Source organism: Polypterus senegalus, chromosome 1, assembly GCF_016835505.1.
Source record: "Polypterus senegalus isolate Bchr_013 chromosome 1, ASM1683550v1, whole genome shotgun sequence".
Lineage (NCBI taxonomy): Eukaryota > Metazoa > Chordata > Cladistia > Polypteriformes > Polypteridae > Polypterus > Polypterus senegalus.
The window spans coordinates 76,508,417-76,529,375 of NC_053154.1; the positions used below are offsets into that span (position 1 = coordinate 76,508,417).

General features: G+C 35.0%; 1 protein-coding gene across 7 annotated transcripts in view; it reads left to right on the top strand.

Annotated features, from left to right (window-relative positions):
- Positions 1–20,959, top strand: part of mef2d (myocyte enhancer factor 2d) — a 254,463-nt gene that overhangs the window by 187,717 nt on the left and 45,787 nt on the right. For 5 of the 7 annotated variants that reach the window (XM_039751074.1, XM_039751115.1, XM_039751085.1 and 2 more), the window contains 2 exons: positions 9,528–9,731; positions 17,257–17,394. In XM_039751074.1, coding sequence (XP_039607008.1) covers positions 9,528–9,731; positions 17,257–17,394 — 342 coding nt within the window. Of the gene's footprint in view, positions 1–9,527; positions 9,732–17,256; positions 17,395–17,484; positions 17,623–20,959 lie in introns of all 7 variants that reach the window. The other 2 variants (XM_039751104.1, XM_039751129.1) reach the window with 1 other exon arrangement.

Genomic DNA, 20,959 nt, shown 5'->3' on the forward strand with positions numbered 1-20,959 from the left:
AGAATCTGACCTCTTGTATGTTTTTAAAAATTATGAATTATAAGCATTCTGTATTTATAACAACACATCTCTATCTCTCATATTGTAAAAAGAAATCCTGGAAAACAAAAGCAAGGAAACCATACATGATCTTCTCGTGAGTTCTCGAAAGACATTTAAAAGACCCGCGAGACAAAAGAGACTTGCCACAGAGCGTCTCACAGGGACCTTAAACATGAGACTTGGTGCCAAGAGACTGTGCCAGGGCCGTCTTGCAGGGACGTGGAACATGAGATTCCTGCAAGACATGCCCTACTTACAAAAGATATCATATAAGCTCAAATCCATCAAAAAACAGTCAGTCTTGTAAAAGCACGTAGTTCACACAGATCCTATGCTCTCAACACATATAAAGCGTATAAGGACAATACGGAGAATAGAGACCCAAAGGCGTTGGAGAGAAAAAAAGGCAGATAAGAGATTATGAAACCAGTAAAATTCAAAAGTATTGTAGCGTCCCAGCCAGGTTGCGGCCTTTTTGGTTTTAAGTGACTGTTCAGTCCGATTGAGGGATTGCAGAGTATAGCACGGAAGACTGATAGTGGGGTATTGATTGATGCGGTTGGGGGGTGCGAGACACGGAGGATGAGGGGTTGGAGAAACGGGTTGGAAATTTGTGTTTGGGGTTACGAAGTCAGCGATTGTTCAAGTAAAACTTTTGTGACACTTTATCATGTCAGTTGCTACAGTATCAAAGAAAAGATAGAAAAGATTGCATTACCGCCAAACAAACAGTGATTAAGCATCAGAACCAGGTGTAATTGTAAAAAGAGCAGGACAAATTGAGGTCAGAAATAAAAGGCAAAGACTGAACAACAAACTTTTTTCGCATTCGCATCATTCAGAGCACAAAACATGGATTTACACAATAATAGACCATATGATATGAGAATCTGTGGTCCCGGAACAGTTAAAGCAACGACAAGTTGAATTTCAAAGAATGCACAGTTCGGTCAGGTGTATATTTATGATCACAGAGAAGCGAGGCAAATTTTAACAGGCAAAAAGAAAGGTAACGTATATATTCCACGAATAACATTACACACCAAAGGAGATCGTGATATGCCATTCGTATTAAAATGTTTACAGTTTACTGTGAAAATAGCTTTTGCTATGACAATCAATAAAACACAGGGACAAACATTAGAAAAAGTCGGATAATTTATTAGAGAAACAGAAACAATATTCACTCACGGGCAGTTATATGTTGCGTTGTCACAATGTGTCTCCAAAATATATTGCTTTTAATGAAGCTTTAAAGTAAAAGTGCAAATAATGAAATTGAAACAATTTCAAAGAAAAAAAAATTTCAATTGTATATCTGATTAACCAAACACAGGAGTTGGTGAGCAAAGCCCATATTTTTTAAGTAAATAAAACTGTAGTGCAATTTTTAGTATTCCTTATTTATTTATTTATTTTGGCTTTTGCCGAATTTACTGTTAAAACTATTGGAACATTTTTGTTTTCTGGTGTGTTTTGGTTGTTTTTTAATTATAGAACCCCGAAAACTTATTAATAATGTATATTCTTACCTTTTCAAATGAATAATTTGCGTTTTTTATGGCACAAATACTTAACCATGAGATTTCTTACACACCATTGAATGTATAATATTCTTTTGCTTAAAAAAGGAGAACCCAAAATTGTTACTGTTTTTTAAATATAGTTGTAAGACAGTGTATGTAAATGTGCATTGATATTTAATAACTATTGACATGCGTTATGATATCCTAATACACTGCTAAAACAAACATTATGCAATGTACAGTAGTATACAGAAAAAAGCAGGTCATGCTTCTTTTATTTTGTGTATAAGATTGTATAAGATAAATTTATTTGTTAATGTTGTATATGCAGGCCATGGGCATTTGTATGTTCATGAATTTTCAGAGCACAGTTATTTAGTTTCAAGCTTCTGAGAACTAGAGTCTTTCCCAGCAGCATCAAGCATAAGGAAAAGAAACAACCTGTAAAAAAGAGAAACAGTGCATCACAGAGCACGCTCGTGAATATTTCTACACTTGCCAATTACTAACAGAGTAAAATACTGTATATAAGTAGCACGCTCACATATGCATGGAAGTTAAATTGCCTTACCTTGAAGTTTAAACTAGCTTCCCAAGCAGAAGCAACAATTTTTAAAACTGCTTTTTACCTTTCTAACATTAATTTGATTGCCTTGGGAAAGTTAATGCATTCATTTTTGTGATTAATGTGGCCTGTTTAACCCATTAAAACTGCTGTGGCATCCAGGGCTGGCAATGAGGCAAACGCTTCAGGCAGTGCTTTGGTGAGGGAGGCATTTTCATGTGTTTTTTTTTTTATTTTTTGTTAACCTTATGAAACAATAGTACAAAGAAATTAAATGTAGTTTACAGGCAAAAGCAGGTCATGTTTCTTTTATTTTTGTATACAGTTTTATAAGATAAATTTATAAGATAATTATTTTTTTGTTAACTTTATGAAACAATAATACAAAGAAATTAAATATGTACCTGAATAATTACACACACATCCAATACCATATTTATGTACTACCTTTAAAAACTAAAGATTTAAAATTTTGTATTATGCCGTTCACAACGATCCGCCACATGCCAATACCTACCACTGGTGTTCATTTTATTGATTTATACATACTGACATAAGTGCAGGGAACTGGGAGGAAAGGGGGGATATGGCAGTAGTGGTGCAATGCTAGAGAAAACTTGCAAAGATGAAAGGTGTGTTTTGTTTTTTTTAATTTTAATTTCATGTTTCTGTAAGAAGATTGATTCAATGTCATATCACATAAGTGCTAAATAAGTTATATTTGAGTGGCACTAAAACCAAAATGAATCTCTAGCTTCTCTCTGTTTAACTCGCTGGTCTGCCAGCTAGCTTATGGTGCTGACTGCCCTGATATAATGACAAAATTCTATGAAATAGAGATGTAATGAATTATCCCTACCCATTATTCCAGCCTGCAGTATCTTTAGTAATTTTTGTCATTTTTGCAAAGAACTCAACACAACCATCCAAGTAATGCACTGTTATTGTTTAAGTGTGATAACAGCTACAGAAATCTTTTTTAGCGCGCGAGGAGCAAAGGTGTAGGTAAGAGCAGTGTTTTTACAACCGTTTTTCTGTGGTGGCACATTTTTGTAACCCAGAAAATTCTAAGACACACCACAATTCTACCAACCACAGAAGCATTTAATCTCTTGGATGTGCTAAACTGTCCAAGCTGAACATTGGGCATCAAAAAAAGCAGCTTATAGACTGTCGTTCAAGGATACAGCACTTGTGTAGAGTCTAATTTTCATAAGCTGATGGTGATGAACAATTGAGGACAGTATTTTTGGAGTTTTAACACAAGTTTTAATGTATTTTCTTATTGCCTTGTTTTCAACTTGCCTTTTAGCAGGTTGTACTTGCTAAAAGAGCATTATATTAAAAGTTCAAGTTTAAGGTCATTGTTCAAGTTTAAACTATGACATTTATTTTTTTTAAATTGATTCTTGATTCTACATTAATTTTGTGATTCATTGTGTATTTACTTCATGATTTATGTATTAATTTTATAATTATATGTTATGAGTAATCAAGATTAATTAGCTAATTTTTTTAATCAATTCCCAGCCCTAAATGTAACCCTTTTGGGTCTCAGTTCTTACCTCTTTGCAGATGAACAATTTTAGTAACACATAATAGGTTGTAGTATGTGCCCCACCTCATGTTTGCAGTGTGTGCTGTCTTCTTCCTGGCCTTCTGAACTTCATCTGCAGTGTGGTTGTGATAGTGAAGACCTCAAAAAAGCCTTTACATTGTTGATTAACAGCTAATTTGAGGTGTGTTGTTTTTATCAGCAGTAGAAATAGGAAATATCTGTAAAAACAAATCGAATGCAGAAACATTATGAAATAAATCAGACAAGATATCTGATACATGGAATAGACAAATATAGGCAGAAAGTACAATAGTGAAGACAGGTAAAAAAATAAAGCAAACTTATTAAAACATCAAGGCTCAGAAAGGGTATGATTCACATACCCAACATAAATATACACTCCTGCTAGAGATGGTCTAGTTTGTTTTCTGAGATGAATATCCAGGTCAGTGTTGTATTGGTGGTGATGTCTATTTCTTTTTTTTTTTTGTTTGTTTGTTTTACTACTTCAGATATACTGTATTTTAATAATCGGTGTGGAATTGCCCAGAGTACACTAAAAACATGAAAAACAGACAAAAAGAAGAGAAAGAACTCAAAGAATAAGGAAAAATACTTAAAGATCCCACAAAGTCTAACCCAGCATCAATTTCACAGTACAGCCTGCCACTCCCGATGTTGCATCCAGTCTGGCATTCAGTGAATGTTGGGAATGAGGCTTCCAGTGAAATTTAGCTGCTTCCAATTGACAAATTAAACAACAAGAAGACTTTGCCTTCATCAGCAATCATCTTAAGCACCCTCTGTTTTTCTACAGCATTAGTCATCAACTGGTTTTATAACACTGTCTAAACACCATTGAAGATTGAATGAATGAAACCCCTCACCTGAATTACTGATTATCCAACTCAGGATGGATATAATAGTAGTAGTAGTAGTAGTTTATTTATATAGTGCCCTTCACAGACAAAAGGTCACAGAGCGCTGAACAGCAAATACAGTACAAATACAAACAGTTAAAACAATACATAAACAAAAACAATAAATAAACAAACTGGAACTATTCAGCACTGATTTAAAGCTTGTTTAAAAAGAAATGTTTTTAGTTGTTTTTTAAAAGAATCGACAGACTCAACTCCACACAGACCACAAGGCAGGCTATTCCATAGTCTTGGTGCCACAGACTGAAAGGCACGATCCCCACTGGTTTTTAGCCGAGTTTGTGGGACAACGAGAAGGCCCTGTTGCCCAGATCTGAAAGTCCGAACAGCTGTATGGAGTTGGTGAAGGCTGGTTAGGTACTCAGGAGCTTGTCCATGCAAATCTCTGAAAGTAAGTACCAAAACTTTAAAATATATTCTATAAAACACTGGGAGCCAGTGCAGTGTTTGCAATATGGGGGTGATATGATCACACCGGTTAGTGCAAGTTAGGAGCTGGAGGAATACATGGTAGAACAGACAAACTGAACCAGGATATGAAGAATATAAGCCAAAATATGAAGGATTAGGATCATTAATTTTGTTGTAAAGTTGAAAGAAAATCTAGCAAAATGGACAAAGGAAGAATTAGCAAATTTGGGAATAAAATCTAAGTATAATTATTTGGGGCTCACCTGGAAAATGTAAAACACATGCTCAGCATATGCATTGAGGAAGTACAACAAATGATGTCAGCTGTCAAATCTGAATGCAGTGTGCTTTGTGATAACAGAAAAAACATGAGAATTAAAAGAACTGCCCAAAAAAATAGAATGTCCCAACCCAATGAAAATCTGTGAAATACAAAGAAGAATGCCAGCAATGTCTTTGTTAATACTATTATTTTTCTTTTATTTTCTATTATAATACCCAGCAATAAAAATATGAAATTAGTGATAAATCTGAAATAACTTAAGCATTTACTTAAGATAATAAACTATCCCCTAATGTCCTGAGGTAGTGTATCTCTGATCAGTCATTGAACTTTGTAAACTGAAATGTTAAAGGTCTCAGTCAAAACCTAAAGAGATAAAAAGTATGCTTGCATCTCACAGGCTTAATGGGCAACATAGAATTTTTACAGGAGATGTGCCTAAAAGTAAGGACTACATTCGACTGAAGAGAGACTCAATTGGCAAATCTTTCATTCCAGCAATAAGAAGAAAATCAGAGGTGGGGGAATTTTAATGCATAAAACAATCCCACTTGTAGCAACAGATGTAGTATATCAGCACTGACCTCTTAATCCACTGTCAGTAGCTTCTGAAAACTTTTTGGAATTCATCTCCAAGCAAATCAGTAAGTCTTTCTAAACCAATGCATCCTCAAAGGTTTCCACAGGAACACAGTGGAAAAAGATAATTATACTATAGCTGATTTCTTAGATAAATATTTATTAAAATCATTTGGCTAAATTATTTAAGTTTACCCTTTAAGTCTGACCAGAAGCTTAACCCGTACTATCTTTAGTGCTCTCTTTGCGTACGGGATCTAAAGGTTTGTCTCCATTTTGCATATATTTTAAAAAGTTAAAATATTAAAATATTGATTTGCTACAGTTCTGCTTTAGTTCAGAGAAATGTTAATTATTTCAGTTGTTTAATTGTCTACATTTTATCATAATAAAGGAATTTTAATTATATTCACTATACATTGACTATATTCAGTGTTAATTTGGTTCTCCTGTTTGCAAATTATACTTTTAGCATGCAGCAAGGAGAAACATGGCAGTTAGTTGCTCATAGCAACAACCGTGAAATAATTAGACTTGTTGCAGTAGAGAATCAAAACAAGCTGTCTTCAGTCATGCAGAATTGCATTAACGTGACAGTCTTAGTGCTCTAGCAATGAAGTGTGAAAAAAAGCGAAGATGATATAAGACCATCATTCTCATGTGGACAATTTCAACAAGGTTTTATCTTCTATCTTGAACTGACGTTGTGTCCAGAAACATATTAATTATTTGCCAGTTTGACTGACTGGGTAAGGTGTGTTGAGACTTTAAACTAAAAAACCACTGGTTCATTCCCCTCCACTGGCTCTATCTTCATTCCCCTCCACTGGCTCTATGTGATTGTGATCAGTATGCATAACATAGTTGTGTTTTAGAATTAAAATAAATAATTAGGCATGTTGATGGTAAAACTTAATCAAAAAACAAGTGTGATAAACAAAGTTGCTGTTACCAAGTGGGTTTTCATACAGATGCATTCAGGGCTCTTTCAGTACTTATAAAATGTATCAAAAATACAGAGAGCCTGGTGTACTCTTCAGTGTTAAGCTGTATAGTATATGGTAGACAGATTTGTACATAGTGCCATATTTGGCAATGTTTGATTTTCAGTATTTAAAAGGCTGGAAGTGTTAACCAAATTATAGCTGCTAAACTACTTATGTTACAGAAATATGTTCTGTTCTGGCTCATCACTGTTAAGTCAAATGCAGATTGTTTTAAGTTCTGTTTACGTTTGTATGTTTTCAGTCTTCAAGGCTGAGCCCTTGATGACATGCTTTTTTGACTCCAGTCACATAATGTAACATGTCCAGTGACTCAGTCCAACTACTCCGCCATTGGCTCCAACAGTTGTCTTTAGTCATAGGGGTGGGCTCTGTGTGAATGAGTGCCAACAACCAATGAATCCTCATCTGGAAGTACAATGCATGTAATGCAGCAACAAGGAATTAAACAATGTGGATGTTTCAAATAGAAGAGAAGCTCGTCTGTCTTATGTCTTGTGTTTTATGTATCACGACAGATTGGAAAAAAGGAGAAAGGGCAGAGAGTGCGGCTTAATTCTCTGTACCTGTTAATCTTTTGTACAGTACTGTCTCCAGCAGGCCATTTGTTAATTGGCTGTGAAATAAAGGGAGTACACGACTATGCTAGGAGTTCAGCTCACAATTGGTAAATGTGGCATGTCCAGCGATTTTCAGCCGTGTATGTCAACATGGTTTCGTGATGAGATTATCAACAGCAGTCAGAAAATCTGATGTGCCCAATGACTAGAAGTTGCATAATGTGAAAATGACTTATTGCAATTTTTATCTCATCCTCATTTTAGCAAAAAACTCATTTTATCTCTTTTCATTGGAAAATTTCATGCGTTTAAATGCATATTGTTTCAGAAACAGAGACTTTCAATGATGACCCATAGATTTATAATGCAGGTTGCAGTAAACATTGTATGAAAGTTTCTATTTAAATTTAAGATTGATTGCTTGTTTGGTCTATTCGGTTCAGTTTATTCTTGTATAGTGCCCCTCACTATTTCACTATCTGTTATTGAATTGAAGTCAGGGCTTTCTCTTCTCTTACAGTGCTGTTGATTTTTTTTATTATACCTGTCAGAAATCTTAGAATACCACTGACAGAGATATTAGTACTCATTTAATTTTGATCAGGTTTCAGTAAAATGTCACAATTTAGGATCATCATTTTCTCTTTATATACTGAGCTGTTTACAGCAATTTTCAGTATAAAAAGTGCTATATAAGGTAACCATTAGCTTACACACATTATTCCATTTAGAGACAAATAACTGATATTTAAAATTAACTCTTACATAAAGCTATAGCTTACATGTTTCATAATGACATAATATGTTGTTGGTACACAGCAGTTCTCTCAAAGATGACTCTGTAAAACAGCATGTATGGGCAGGATTCTTCCCAAAACTCTTGACTTAGTCTTCTGGACAGAAAAATATTGTGGAGTTTCTGTTTTGCGACAGGATCATTCTACGGATAAAGCACAATGGTTGTTCTCATGTGGAACTAACTTTAAAAACAACCTGTTTTGTTAGGAGCTTTATTAAATTGCTTTGTAACTTGGTATGGATATGAAATAATTGGCCAATATGAAGCATGTCTCTTATCCCCCAAATTTTATCCACTTTGCATTGTTTAATAATGAGTTAATGTCACTGGCTTTATTTGTACAATATTTATGTATTTAGTAATCTTAGATGTTTACCAGATTAGGACAGTTAGACAGCATTGTTTAGGACTGTCAGTTTGTAATGTAGTTGCTTGTTAAAATGGTTATTATCACATTTTCTTTTTCCTGTTATTTTTCCAGAGAATGTTTTATATGTACAAGATGTACATTAAACTTTACGAGTGCAACTAGGAATTGATTGAGAGTTGATGTTAGACAGAACAGTAGTTCCTCACAGATCCAGCATCTTAGGTTCCGGACATCGTGACTCCAGTTTGTTGTCTGTGTGAAGTTTGCACATTTTCACAGTTAATCTGAGGATTCTTCTAAAAGATACATTAATCAAGGATCCTGGCAATTTTCCATCAAATTGCCTCTTTGTGGGCCTGTGTATGAGCAGGTTGTGTAATGGTGCTCTGTACAAGGTTTCTTACTACCTTGTCATTGAAATAAACTCTGGCCCCTGTAACTAGAATTTGATTAAGTGGGTATGAGAATGTTATGTTATTGTACTGTACACATTCATTTTCCATTACACAATTAATATAGGAGAAATTAGGGTGAAATGACACCTTTCATTGGCTAACTAAATAGATTACAAATGCAAGCTTTCGAGGCAGCTAAGGCCCCTTCATCAGGCAATTTCACCCTACCCTTTCCTGTATCAATCTATGGCTAACATGGTACAACACTCTACCATTACACAATTATACAGAGTACTACCAGTTACTTTACCTAATTTTTATAGTAATTAAAAAATCTGTATTCTTATTTAGTACTGGATCTTTATTTGTTAGAAAATTTGATGGCTCATGCATAAGAGAAAATAATTTAAATGTATTTCATAAAGTTTTGCTGTGATTCATACCACAACTTATTCTCTTTTGTCTCTTCCTTTCTTTTAAATTTTTGTGTTAAGGTGACATTTACAAAGCGGAAATTTGGCTTGATGAAGAAAGCATATGAATTGAGTGTATTATGTGACTGCGAAATTGCTCTCATCATCTTCAACCATTCAAATAAACTCTTTCAGTATGCCAGCACAGATATGGACAAAGTACTCCTGAAATATACAGAGTATAATGAGCCACATGAGAGTAGAACTAATGCTGACATCATTGAGGTAGGCCTGTTTTTCACATGACTTAGAGTGGTGTTTGTTAACACGAATCAATTGTTTAACTGTATATCCTAGCTTAAGAATTTTTTATTAGGTTTAATGTTCTTGCAAGTATATTTTGAAGTTAAAATGTGCTAATGTTTTGTAATGTGTAACCCACATTGAGAAAAATTGCTTGTGAAAATGTACTGAATAAATGCCACAGCAGCATAATTTTAACATCAGTGAGGATGGGTTGAGTGCCATTTGGTTTGAGTTTATCAGAATCTAAGATCATGGCTTAGTGCCTTTTCTCATTAATGCAGTTCAGTATTTATCACCTTTAGGGTGCATCTAAAAGGTAAACTATATTTAGTCAAGCCACATCTTAAGTTGGTCAACTCTGAGTATCTGTCCTCTTAGCGTATCATCTTGCTGTAAGAATCTGTATTACTGTATGAAACCCAGAGGAAATATCTTTAAAGTCTCCTTAAATTATAAGCCCAAGATGTGCAAAAGTGTTAATGTATTTTTTATAACATGGAAACACTGTGTTCCACCATCAACATATATAAATAATTCTGTAGGTATAAAATTTCATCAAGGCTTTGTTACATTTAACTCATCATTTATATTCATAATATGTTTTTCATATAGAGCAGTGGAGACAAGTCCTATGTCCATTGTTGTTTCTTGTCTTCTGTCTGTTTCTACTAAAAGGAGTTCTTTCAGCCTTGAATATTATCTTTATCAGTGGTAGCCCAGTAATTTTGGATATCTTTTTCAGTATTACAGAATATTGCCGCATCATGATTTTTAGCAACTAGATCAAAATTCAGACTTTCTACAAACTCTTTTGGAAATTTTATTAAATCATTATTTCTCATGTTAAATTAGGCATTTTTAAACTCAGGTGACTTTGGAGTTAAACAGTATGTAAGAATATGCAGGTGTACTAGTTAAGAAGTTGTTCACATTGCTACAGTCATCTGTTGTAAGCATAGCAATATTCTTAACAAAAATAATATTTTCTAATACTAACATATTCCAAAGATCACAGTGTAGACCAGTAACTTTTTTTTGTTGTCAAAGCGGGATATGAACTTGGAATTTGAGGCTAAAGTTATTTGGTTAGACGTAGGTCAGCCTGCTTGTTTTCAGTTACTGTATTATTAAAATGTTTCTCAGACATATACAGTCATATGAAAAAGTTTGGGAACCCCTCTTAATTCTTTGGATTTTGTTTATCATTGGCCGAGCTTTCAAAGTAGCAACTTCCTTTTAATAGATGACACGCCTTATAGAAACAGTAGTTATTCAGCAGTGGCATTAAGTTTTTTGGATTAACAGAAAATATGCAATATGCATCATAACAAAATTAGACAGGTGTGTAAATTTGGGCACACCAACAGAGATATTTATTACATCAATACTTAGTTGAGCCTCTTTTTGCAAATATAACAGCCTCTAGACACCTCCTATAGCCTTTGATGAGTGTCTGGATTCGGGATGGCGGTATTTTTGACCATTCTTCCATACAAAATCTCTCCAGTTCAGTTAAATTTGATGACTGCCGAGCATGAACAGCCTGCTTCAAATCATCCCATAGATTTTCGATGATATTCAAGTCAGGGGACTATGACGGCCATTCCAGAACATTGTACTTCTCATTCTGCATGAATGCCTTTGTAGATTTTGAACTGTGTTTTGGGTCATTGTCTTGTTGGAATATCCAGCCTCTGCGTAATTTCAACTTTGTGACTGATACTTGAACATTATCCTGAAGGATTTGTTGATACTGGTTTGAATTCATCCGACCCTCAACTTTAACAAGGGCCCCAGTTCCTGAACTAGCCACACAGCCCCACAGCATGATGGAACCTCCACCAAATTTGACAGTAGGTAGCAGGTGTTTTTCTTGGAGTGCGGTGTTTTTCTTCCGTCATGTAAAGCACTTTTTGTTATGACCAAATAAATCAATTTTTGTCTTATCAGTCCAAAGCACTTTGTTCCAACATGAATCTGGCTTGTCTAAATGAGCATTTGCATACAACAAGTGACTCTGTTTGTGGCATGAGTATAGAAAGGGCTTCTTTCTCATCAATCTGCCATACAGATGTTCTTTGTGCAAATTGCGCTGAATTGTAGAACGATGTACAGATACACCATCTGCAGCAAGATGTTCTTGCAGGCCTTTGGAGGTGATGACTGGGTTGTCTGTAACCATTCTCACAACCCTGTGCATACAGTTGTGCTTGAAAGTTTGTGAACCCTTTAGAATTTTCTATATTTCTGCATAAATATGACTTAAAACATCATCAGATTTTCACTCAAGTCCTAAAAGTAGATAAAGAGAAACCAGTTAAACAAATGAGACAAAAATATTATGCTTGGTCATTTATTTATTGAGGAAAATGATTGAATATTACATATTTGTGAGTGGCAGAAGTATTTGAGCCTCTAGGATTAGCAGTTAGTTTGAAGGTGAAATTACAGTCAGGTGTTTTTAATCAATGGGAAGACAATCAGTTGTGAATGGGCACCCTGTGTTATTTAAAGAACAGGGATCTATCAAAGTCTGCTCTTCACAATACATGCTTGTGGAATTGTATCATGGCACAAACAAAGGAGATTTCTGAGGACCTCAGAAAAAGAGTTGTTGATGCTCATCAGCCTGGAAAAGAGTTTCTAAAGAGTTTGGACTCCACCAATCTACAGTCAGACAGATTGTGTACAAACGGAGGAAATTCAAGATCATTGTTACCCTCCCCAGGAGTGGTTGACCAACACAGATGACTCCAAGAGCAAGGTGTATAATAGTCAGCGAGGTCACAAAGGACTCCAGGGTAACTTCTAAGCCACCAAAGGCCTCTCTCACATTGGCTAATGTTCATGTTCATGAGTCCACCATCAGGAGAACACTGAACAACAATGGTGTGCATGGCAGGGTTGCAAGAAGAAAGCAAAAAAAAACATTGCTGCTCATCTGCAGTTTGCTAAAGATCACGTGGACAAACCAGAAGGCTATTGGAAGAATGTTTTGTGGACGGATGAGACCAAAATAGAACTTTTTGGTTTGAATGAAAAGCGTTATGTTTGGAGAAAGGAAAACACTGCATTCCAGCATCAGAACCTTATCCCATCTGTGAAACATGGTGGTGGTAGTATCATGGTTTGGGCTGGTTTTGCTGCATTTGTGCCAGAACGGCTTGCCTTCATTGATGGAACAATGAATTCTGAATTATATCAGAGAATTCTAAAGGAAAATGTCAGTACATCTGTCCATGAAGTGAATCTCAAGAGAAGGTGGGTCATGCAGCAGGACAACAACCCTAAGCACACAAGTCGTTCTACCAAAGAATGGTTAAAGAGGTTAATGTTTTGGAATGGCCAAGTCAAAGTCCTGACCTTAATCCAATCGAAATGTTGTGGAAGAACCTTAAGTGAACTGTTAATATGAGGAAACCTACCATTATCCCAGAGTTGAAGCTGTTCTGTACGGAGGAATGAGCTAAAATTCCTCCAAACCGGTGTGCAGGTATGATCAAAAGTTACCGGAAACGTTTAGTTGCAGTTATTGCTGCAAAGGGTGGTCACAACAGATACTGAAAGTAAAGGTTCACATACTTTTGCCACTCAGAAATATATTTGATCATTTTCCTTAATAAATAAATGACCAAGTATAATATTTTTGTCTCATTTGTTTAACTGGTTTCTCTTTATCTACTTTTAGGACTTGAGTAAAAATCTGATGATGTTTTAGGTCATATTTATGCAGAAATATAAAAAATTCTAAAGGGTTCACAAACTTTCAAGCACAACTGTATACACACTTGTATTTTTCTTGGCCTGCCAGACCTGGGTTTAACAGCAACTGTGCCTGTGGCCTTCCATTTCCTGATTACATTCCTTACAGTTGAAACTGACAGTTTAAACCTCGGAGATAGCTTTTTGAAGCCTTCCCCTAAACCATGATACTAAACAATCTTTGTTTTTAGATCTTTTGAGAGTTATTTTGAGGATCCCATACTGTCACTCTTCAGAGGAGAGTCAAAGGGAAGCACAACTTGCAATTGACCACCTTAAATACCTTTTCTCATGATTGGACACACCTGTTTATGAAGTTCAAGGCTTAAAAGGCTAATCCAACCAATTTGGTGTTGCAAGTAATCAGTATTGAGCAGTTACATGCATTCAAATCGGGAAATTTACAAGGGTACCCAAATATTTGCACACCCAGTTTTTCACATTTGATTTAGTTTCATACAACTAAATACTGCTTCACTAAAAATCTTTGTTTGGAAAACAACCCAGTACTCAGATGTTCCTAGAAAATGAAAGACAGTAGAGTATGTTATTATGCAGGCTGAGAGGGGTTCCCAAACTTTTTCATATGAAAATATTGAGTGGAATAACTTGTTATTTAATAGCATTTGTTTAAATTAGAGCGTATGTATTTTCTAATTTAAATGTATGTAGAAAAACTTTTTAGTGTCATTTTTTATCTCTGTCAGTTCCTCAACACAACAATTTAGTTACATGTAAAAAATTGGTTTATATATGTTTATCTTTACAATGTGCCACCTTTTCAATATTGTCATGCCAAGATTGTTTAGTCCTGTAATAATTAATGACCTGAATGACAATATTCATTTATTCATATTTTATTTTATATAATGCTGTTTTCAGCAGAAGGACTTTGAGAACTGCATGTGTTTATGTATTTTAAAGAACAGTGCAATATAAAAAAAATATATGCAAACTGCAAATTCAACAGTCATTTATGTTCAAGATGGATACAGTAAATTAAAGTATGGCCAGTTAGAAAAAGGAAGAGAATTATTTACCCTAATGAACAGGTGAACTATTTCCCATGCTTTTATTCCTTGTTTCTAGGTTGACACTTTGTCTTCAGAAAGGTTTTACAGATATAAAGAATATTTGATTATGAATGAATAGAGTATATCCATATTTGACATTCATTCCTTCCTTCCTGTCTACTGTGATGCAAGCACACGCTCCTACAGCTTATCCACAGCGACTCCCCATTGTTCCTATAGCAGTCATTCAGCTTCCACTACTTTATAATTATCTCTGACATTGTCCAGCCAATACTTCTTTGGTCATCCTGCAGGTCTTTTGCCATGAAAATGATCATACTGCAGAATATGAGGAATTCTGTTTCTTGTCATACATGCGATATGTCCAAAGTAGTATGACAGCCTTCTCTTCTGGATCTTAAATAGGATTTAGAGCTTGAACAGCCCCTGATGTCCGCCCTTCACGCCTGTCTATATCATCTTTGCACTCACCATCACTTGTGATGACTCCTCCCAGATAACAACCTTGTCTACCTGATTCAAATCATCGGCTAACACTATTTAAATCAGACAATGTATCTTGCAGTTCATTGTCACTGTCTGCAAGGAGAGAGAATTTGAAGTTGGTTAGAGAGAAACCCAATACAAGTACCCCAAGCTAATTATCTTCCAAAGCCATAAACATTACCATTTCAAGGAGTATATTAAAGAGTACTGGTGACAAAACACATCCAAGTCCCGTGTGAGTACTGAACCATTCAGACAATTCACCGTTGATCCTAAATGCACTAACAGTGCTGTTATATAACTCTTCCAATAGCCTTACAATTTTATCCTCAAATCAAAAGTATCTCATAACTTGCCATAGAGCTTTCCTCCGCTTGATTTCAAAGGCCTTCTTGAAGTCCACATAACAAACAAACAGATCTTTATCATGTTCCAGGTACATCTCCCCAAGTTTTCTGATACTATAAATTTGATCTGCTGTGCTTCTGCCAGCTCAAAAACCAGCTTGAGCTTCTTAGATGATCTTATCAGTTCACTTCTGCGTCCTCCTTGGCAAGACTAACTCAAAGATCTTTTCACAGTATGACAGCAAGCTTATGCCTCTGTAGTTGTTACAATCTAGCTTGTCTTTTTTCTTGAACACTGCAACAATAACTGCTTTCTTCCCGTCTCTGGGAACCTTTTCTTTCCTCCAGATTTTGTTGAACAATGCTGTCATAATGTGCATGCCTGAATCTCCAGCAGTCAGTAATTCCTCTGTTGTTAATCATAGCCTGGTGCTTTGTTTCTTTTGGCTTTGTTGACTGCATGTTCCATCTCAGCTCTTAAGATGTCAAGCGTATCTGAATTAGTGGCAGATGGAGATAATTTCTGCAGTGTGGAATCGTTGGTCTATATGGCTGGATCATGAAAGTATTTCTTCCATGTCTTTAGTGCCTTATCTTATTCTATGAAAACCTTGCTTCTTTCTTCTGTCCTACTGGATCTTATTCCTGTCAGTTCTCTAATAGCTTTGTAGACTTCCTTGGTCTTGCTTTGCGTGTGTGACTTTTCAACTCTTTGCCATCCTCCTGGATTTACCTTTCTTCCTCAAATGTATGCTGTCTCTTTATCTCTCAACACAAATAGTTGGAATGTTTTCTGTTTCCTGCTTACCTTCTTCTGCCTCTTTGATTAATATTGATGAGAGCCGCTTGTTTGTTAGCACTACTTTGTCTTCTCCTAGGATTTCTTCTGAGGTTGCAGCAACTACTTGCTTGAACTGTTCAACGTCTCCTCAAAATCGGAAGAATTGTTGCTAGCAAATAGTCAGAAGTGGTGCAAAGCATTATACTGACATTATACTGAAATAATATTAAATGTGTGACATAATAGAAAAAGGAAAATAATGAATAAAGTACTCCTATAAAAGTAAATGTAATTGTAGTAAATTGATGTCACTTGGGAGTTTTTACAGTGGACTCAATAGATGGCTCATTGATGTTTCTGTTCTTAACATGATAGTGAAGCATTGAAATGGCTTTCAGCTTTTTCACTGAAGGCTTTTAATCAATATTATACATATTAAGTCATTGCGTATTGAGTACATAATTTAGGTGTCACATATAAAACAAACAAAATTGTAATTTGTTCCACTTTCTCTAGATAATTTATCAGTATAAAAAGTTTTCAAAGTTGACATTCTAAGAGAGCAGATTCCAAGACAATAAAGTATTTTTTAAAACTTCTGTCATGCATTCCAACAAACTGTATGAAAATCTACAGGGTGTTCCAGATCTAATTATGCAGATCCAGATCGTTTGGATGACTTTGATTTATGCAGGGACGATTTCAGTTCGGTGCTAAGGCGATTCTTCATGTCGTCAGTTCACACACTTCTCGATAGTCCGGGATTTTTTGGGTGATTTTCTATGTAATAAACTTAATAAGTTATAGCATAATGAAAATTGCATAATTAGATCTGGACCACCCTATATAAAGAACATTAGTGTTTTAATAATACGTTATGTGTTGTTTTATAAATTAGACATTATTTTTATTAAAAATAACACTTTAAAAGTGTTTATATATTATTAGAATTGACTATATACATATACCTGATTTTTAAATTTTAGGTTGGTATTGGTTAAAATCATGTAATAATGGCATTGATACACTTGTGCAATAAAGTAATAAAACCAGAGCAAAGTTAGTATTGCGTAAATTTCCGACTTCAATTCCAGACTTTAAGAAAGAAAGGTTTTAATGGTTGTGACAGCCCAGAACCAGACGGAGATGACTCCATTGACCAGAGCTCACTGAATGAGGACAAATACTGCAAAGCCAGCGAAGACCTAGACATTTTATTCAAGAGATATGGTGTAAGTACAAATTTTAACCTTCCAAATAGATCAGTCTTTTATAGTATATTTCTTTTTCTGTTTTTATTATTTTTAATGGAATGAAAACAGGCTTTGAACAAGAAGGAGCACCGAGACTGTGATAGCCCTGATATTGATGAAGCCTTCTCACTCACACCACGCACTGAGGAGAAATATAAAAAAATTGATGAGGAGTTTGATAAAATGATGCAAAGCTATAGACTGGCTGTGAGTACCTGCAGGAGCTATGCCTGGCAGTAAAATCCCATTCCCAGCTCGGCACAAAAATAAATTTAAAACAAACTAGCATCCCTCTCTTAGGCAAATGTAGCATACAGCTTTGTTGTTAGGGTAGTAAATAAAATAGTATGTTAAAGATAATTGTAAGTAATTATGCCTCAAAAATGTGCAAATCAGAATGCTGGTAAATCTTGTATTTGATTAGAATTTATAATATATTATGATTTTTACAAACACTGCAACAGCATCAGTAATGTAGTGTAATTGGATGGTAGTCTTGTTTGAGTGAAAGATGAATTTTACTTAACAGCAATTTCAGTCTTTTTGGCATTGCATGCAGTGAATGCAGTCTCACAGAGCATACACAAGATAGCTCATAATTTTGTGGTAAAAAGTACAATAGATGCACAAACGGTTCAATGTTCAAAACAGACTAGGTCATGTATTGTCAAATGTAAAAATTTATTTAATTATTTAGCATTCTTAACTGTTGGTGTAATTAAACGTTAAGTAGCTAGTAACAAGAATTTAGCTATATAGTGTATGTTTTCAAAGTCCCATGAATTAATACAGTACAGGCCAAAAGTTTGGACACACCTCCTCATTCAATGTGTTTTCTTTATTTTCATGACCATTTACAGCACTCCATCACTCTCCTTCTTGGTCAAATAGCCCTTACACAGCATGGAGGTGTGTTTGGGGTCATTGTCCTGTTGAAAAATAAATGATCGTCCAACTAACCTGATTTCTGCACACAACTGCTGGTCTCAACCCCATTGATAAAGCAAGAAATTCCACTAAATAACCCTGATAAGGCACACCTGTGAAGTGAAAACCATTTCAGGTGACTACCTGTTGAAGCTCATCGAAAGAATGCCAAAAGTGTGCAAAGCAGTAATCAGAGCTATTTTGAAGAAACTAGAATATAAAACATGTTTTCAGTTATTTCACCTTTTTTTGTTAAGTACATAACTCCACATGTGTTCATTAATAGTTTTGATGCCTTCTGTGAGAATCTACCAATGTAAATGGTCATGAAAATAAAGAAAACACATTGAATGAGGAGGTGTGTCCAACCTTTTGGCCTGTACTGTATATTAACAACCTTTATCTATGAACAATCAAAAACTTTCAGTTAAACATTTACAAAATCGAATAATTGAAAAGAAAGACATTTTAAGTTATGTATTTTCTCTGGTTGGCAGAGCATATTTCTAATGAAGGGATTGATTATCCTTTATGAAGAGTCATTACTAGAATCATCAGTTTATACATCCATCCATTTCATAAATGCTTTATACTTTTAGTACGGGGTTTGCATAGTCTGAGTTTGTGTAGTCTGTGAAATGCCTTTTTTCCTTTTCATACTTATTTTATACAAATTTTGTATATAGTTGCCAACATTTAAATAAATAATTAAAATGTTTTGAGAATACCTGCATTGCAAGCTTTGCATAAGCTGATAGAGTCTAAATAAATTATGTTAGAGTAAAATTTGTAGATGAAATACACATTGTATGCTACATTTTCCTAAGTTTCAGCCACTCAGTACTAAACCAGACAATGCTGCTCCCTTGTGGGTATACCAAAGATATGTATTTCAGGGTGTGCTGTATATGAAGTGTTTAACAAAACAAATCTGAGCACTTTAACAGCACAGCTTACCATGCCAGTGGGTTATTAACAAGGAAATGAGCTGTACTTAATCTGGCTGTATGACCTCTTGTTTGTGTGTGATGTTAGCATGTGCATGTGTTTGATAGTTACAGTGAGAATTTTGAAAATGTTGTAGTTTATTTTATTTGTATTTGTTACTGGCAGTTTGCAGGTAGCTCTATTTTATTCTATCCATTCAAATAAGTATGCGTGGATTTTTAGGCCTAACTGCTTTTGAATAAATGATTGCTTATGTTAATGATTAATACAGGTAAAATATTTAAATATTTATTGTTAATACTCCTGTACTTTCCGTTTCTGTGTAATTTTTTACATCATTTATAAATGAAAATGTATACTTTTTTATGAGAAGAACATATGGACAATGTAATAGGATTTAGGTTTTATTGTTAGTGGTACAAAAAATCAAAACATGCATTATGTCAAATTTAAAGAAAGAGCAAATTACGTGTATTTTACTTTACCAGCAAAAAATAATACATTTTTAAATAAATAGTAGTGATAGACTTGGATAATTCTAAACAATATGACTATTTTACAAGGAAGAGTAATGAGACGTCAGGCAAAATTACACCTTTTATTGGCTAACTAAAAAGATTACAATATGCAACTTTCAAGGCAACTCAGGCCCCTTCTTCAAAGATTACATGTCTTCTGGGTATGTCCTGGTGTTCGCCCAATTGACCATGTGTGGTTCTCCCACTAAAAGAAGTTCTGAGGGGGTGGCCCAACTATATATTCAGACTGCCTCCACTAACTCCTTTTAACCTGGAGAATCTTCAGTTTTACTCTGGCGACCTCCTCATTCTGCCATGGGGAGTGAGTATAAGATGTTCAGTATTTTGATTATTTTTTTTTCATTTTCCACAATAAAATAATAATGTTTTCCACTTTTATTTAAAGGTGTTGTATTTCATCCAGGGCTCCTTCCTATGCTGGGATTCATATCTTTGTTTTATGCTTTCTTTGTTTTTTTTTTATTATTCTTTTGTTTGTATTACTTTGTATGTGTTTCTTTGCTTTTGATTATGTCCATATATTAGTGCCTTGATTATGTTCCATATGTTTTGTTGGTGGTTCCCCAAGAAGTGAGGCCACCTGCCAAAACTGTCAAGAACTTGAAAACCACATGTTCAGAATACTTTGGATTTAATTTTTTTCAAATACAAGAATGTTAAAAGGGAAATAATTTATTTAAAAATACAGTACTTAAATCTGAAAAGCCAAAATGACACTTGGACACTGCAAAAATCTAGTTGCAAAATGATTTATTGAAGAAAAAAGAATTTCACAAGTTTAATTACAAGTGGAAACAACAAACACCAAAAATGAATGCTACAGTTCTTGCACGCTCCTACCTTTCCCTACATCTTATCTGTAGCACTGCAGTATCCTCCTCCACATCAAACACTTCCCTCTACTCTGCTTCAGACTCCAAGCTCACCTGGCTGAGAGATCAGAGGTCCTTTTAAAGCAAGACCCTGGAAGACTTCTGTAGAACTAACCATCTAGCCAGGAGGTACTCCTGAATTGCTCAGATTCCCTTGGAAAGTACACAGTTATCCCCTTAAAGGGCCAGGCACCCTGTCGTTATAGGTGTAGCTTCCTGCTGCTTCCAAGAGTACTGCAGATGTGACTCTTCGATTAG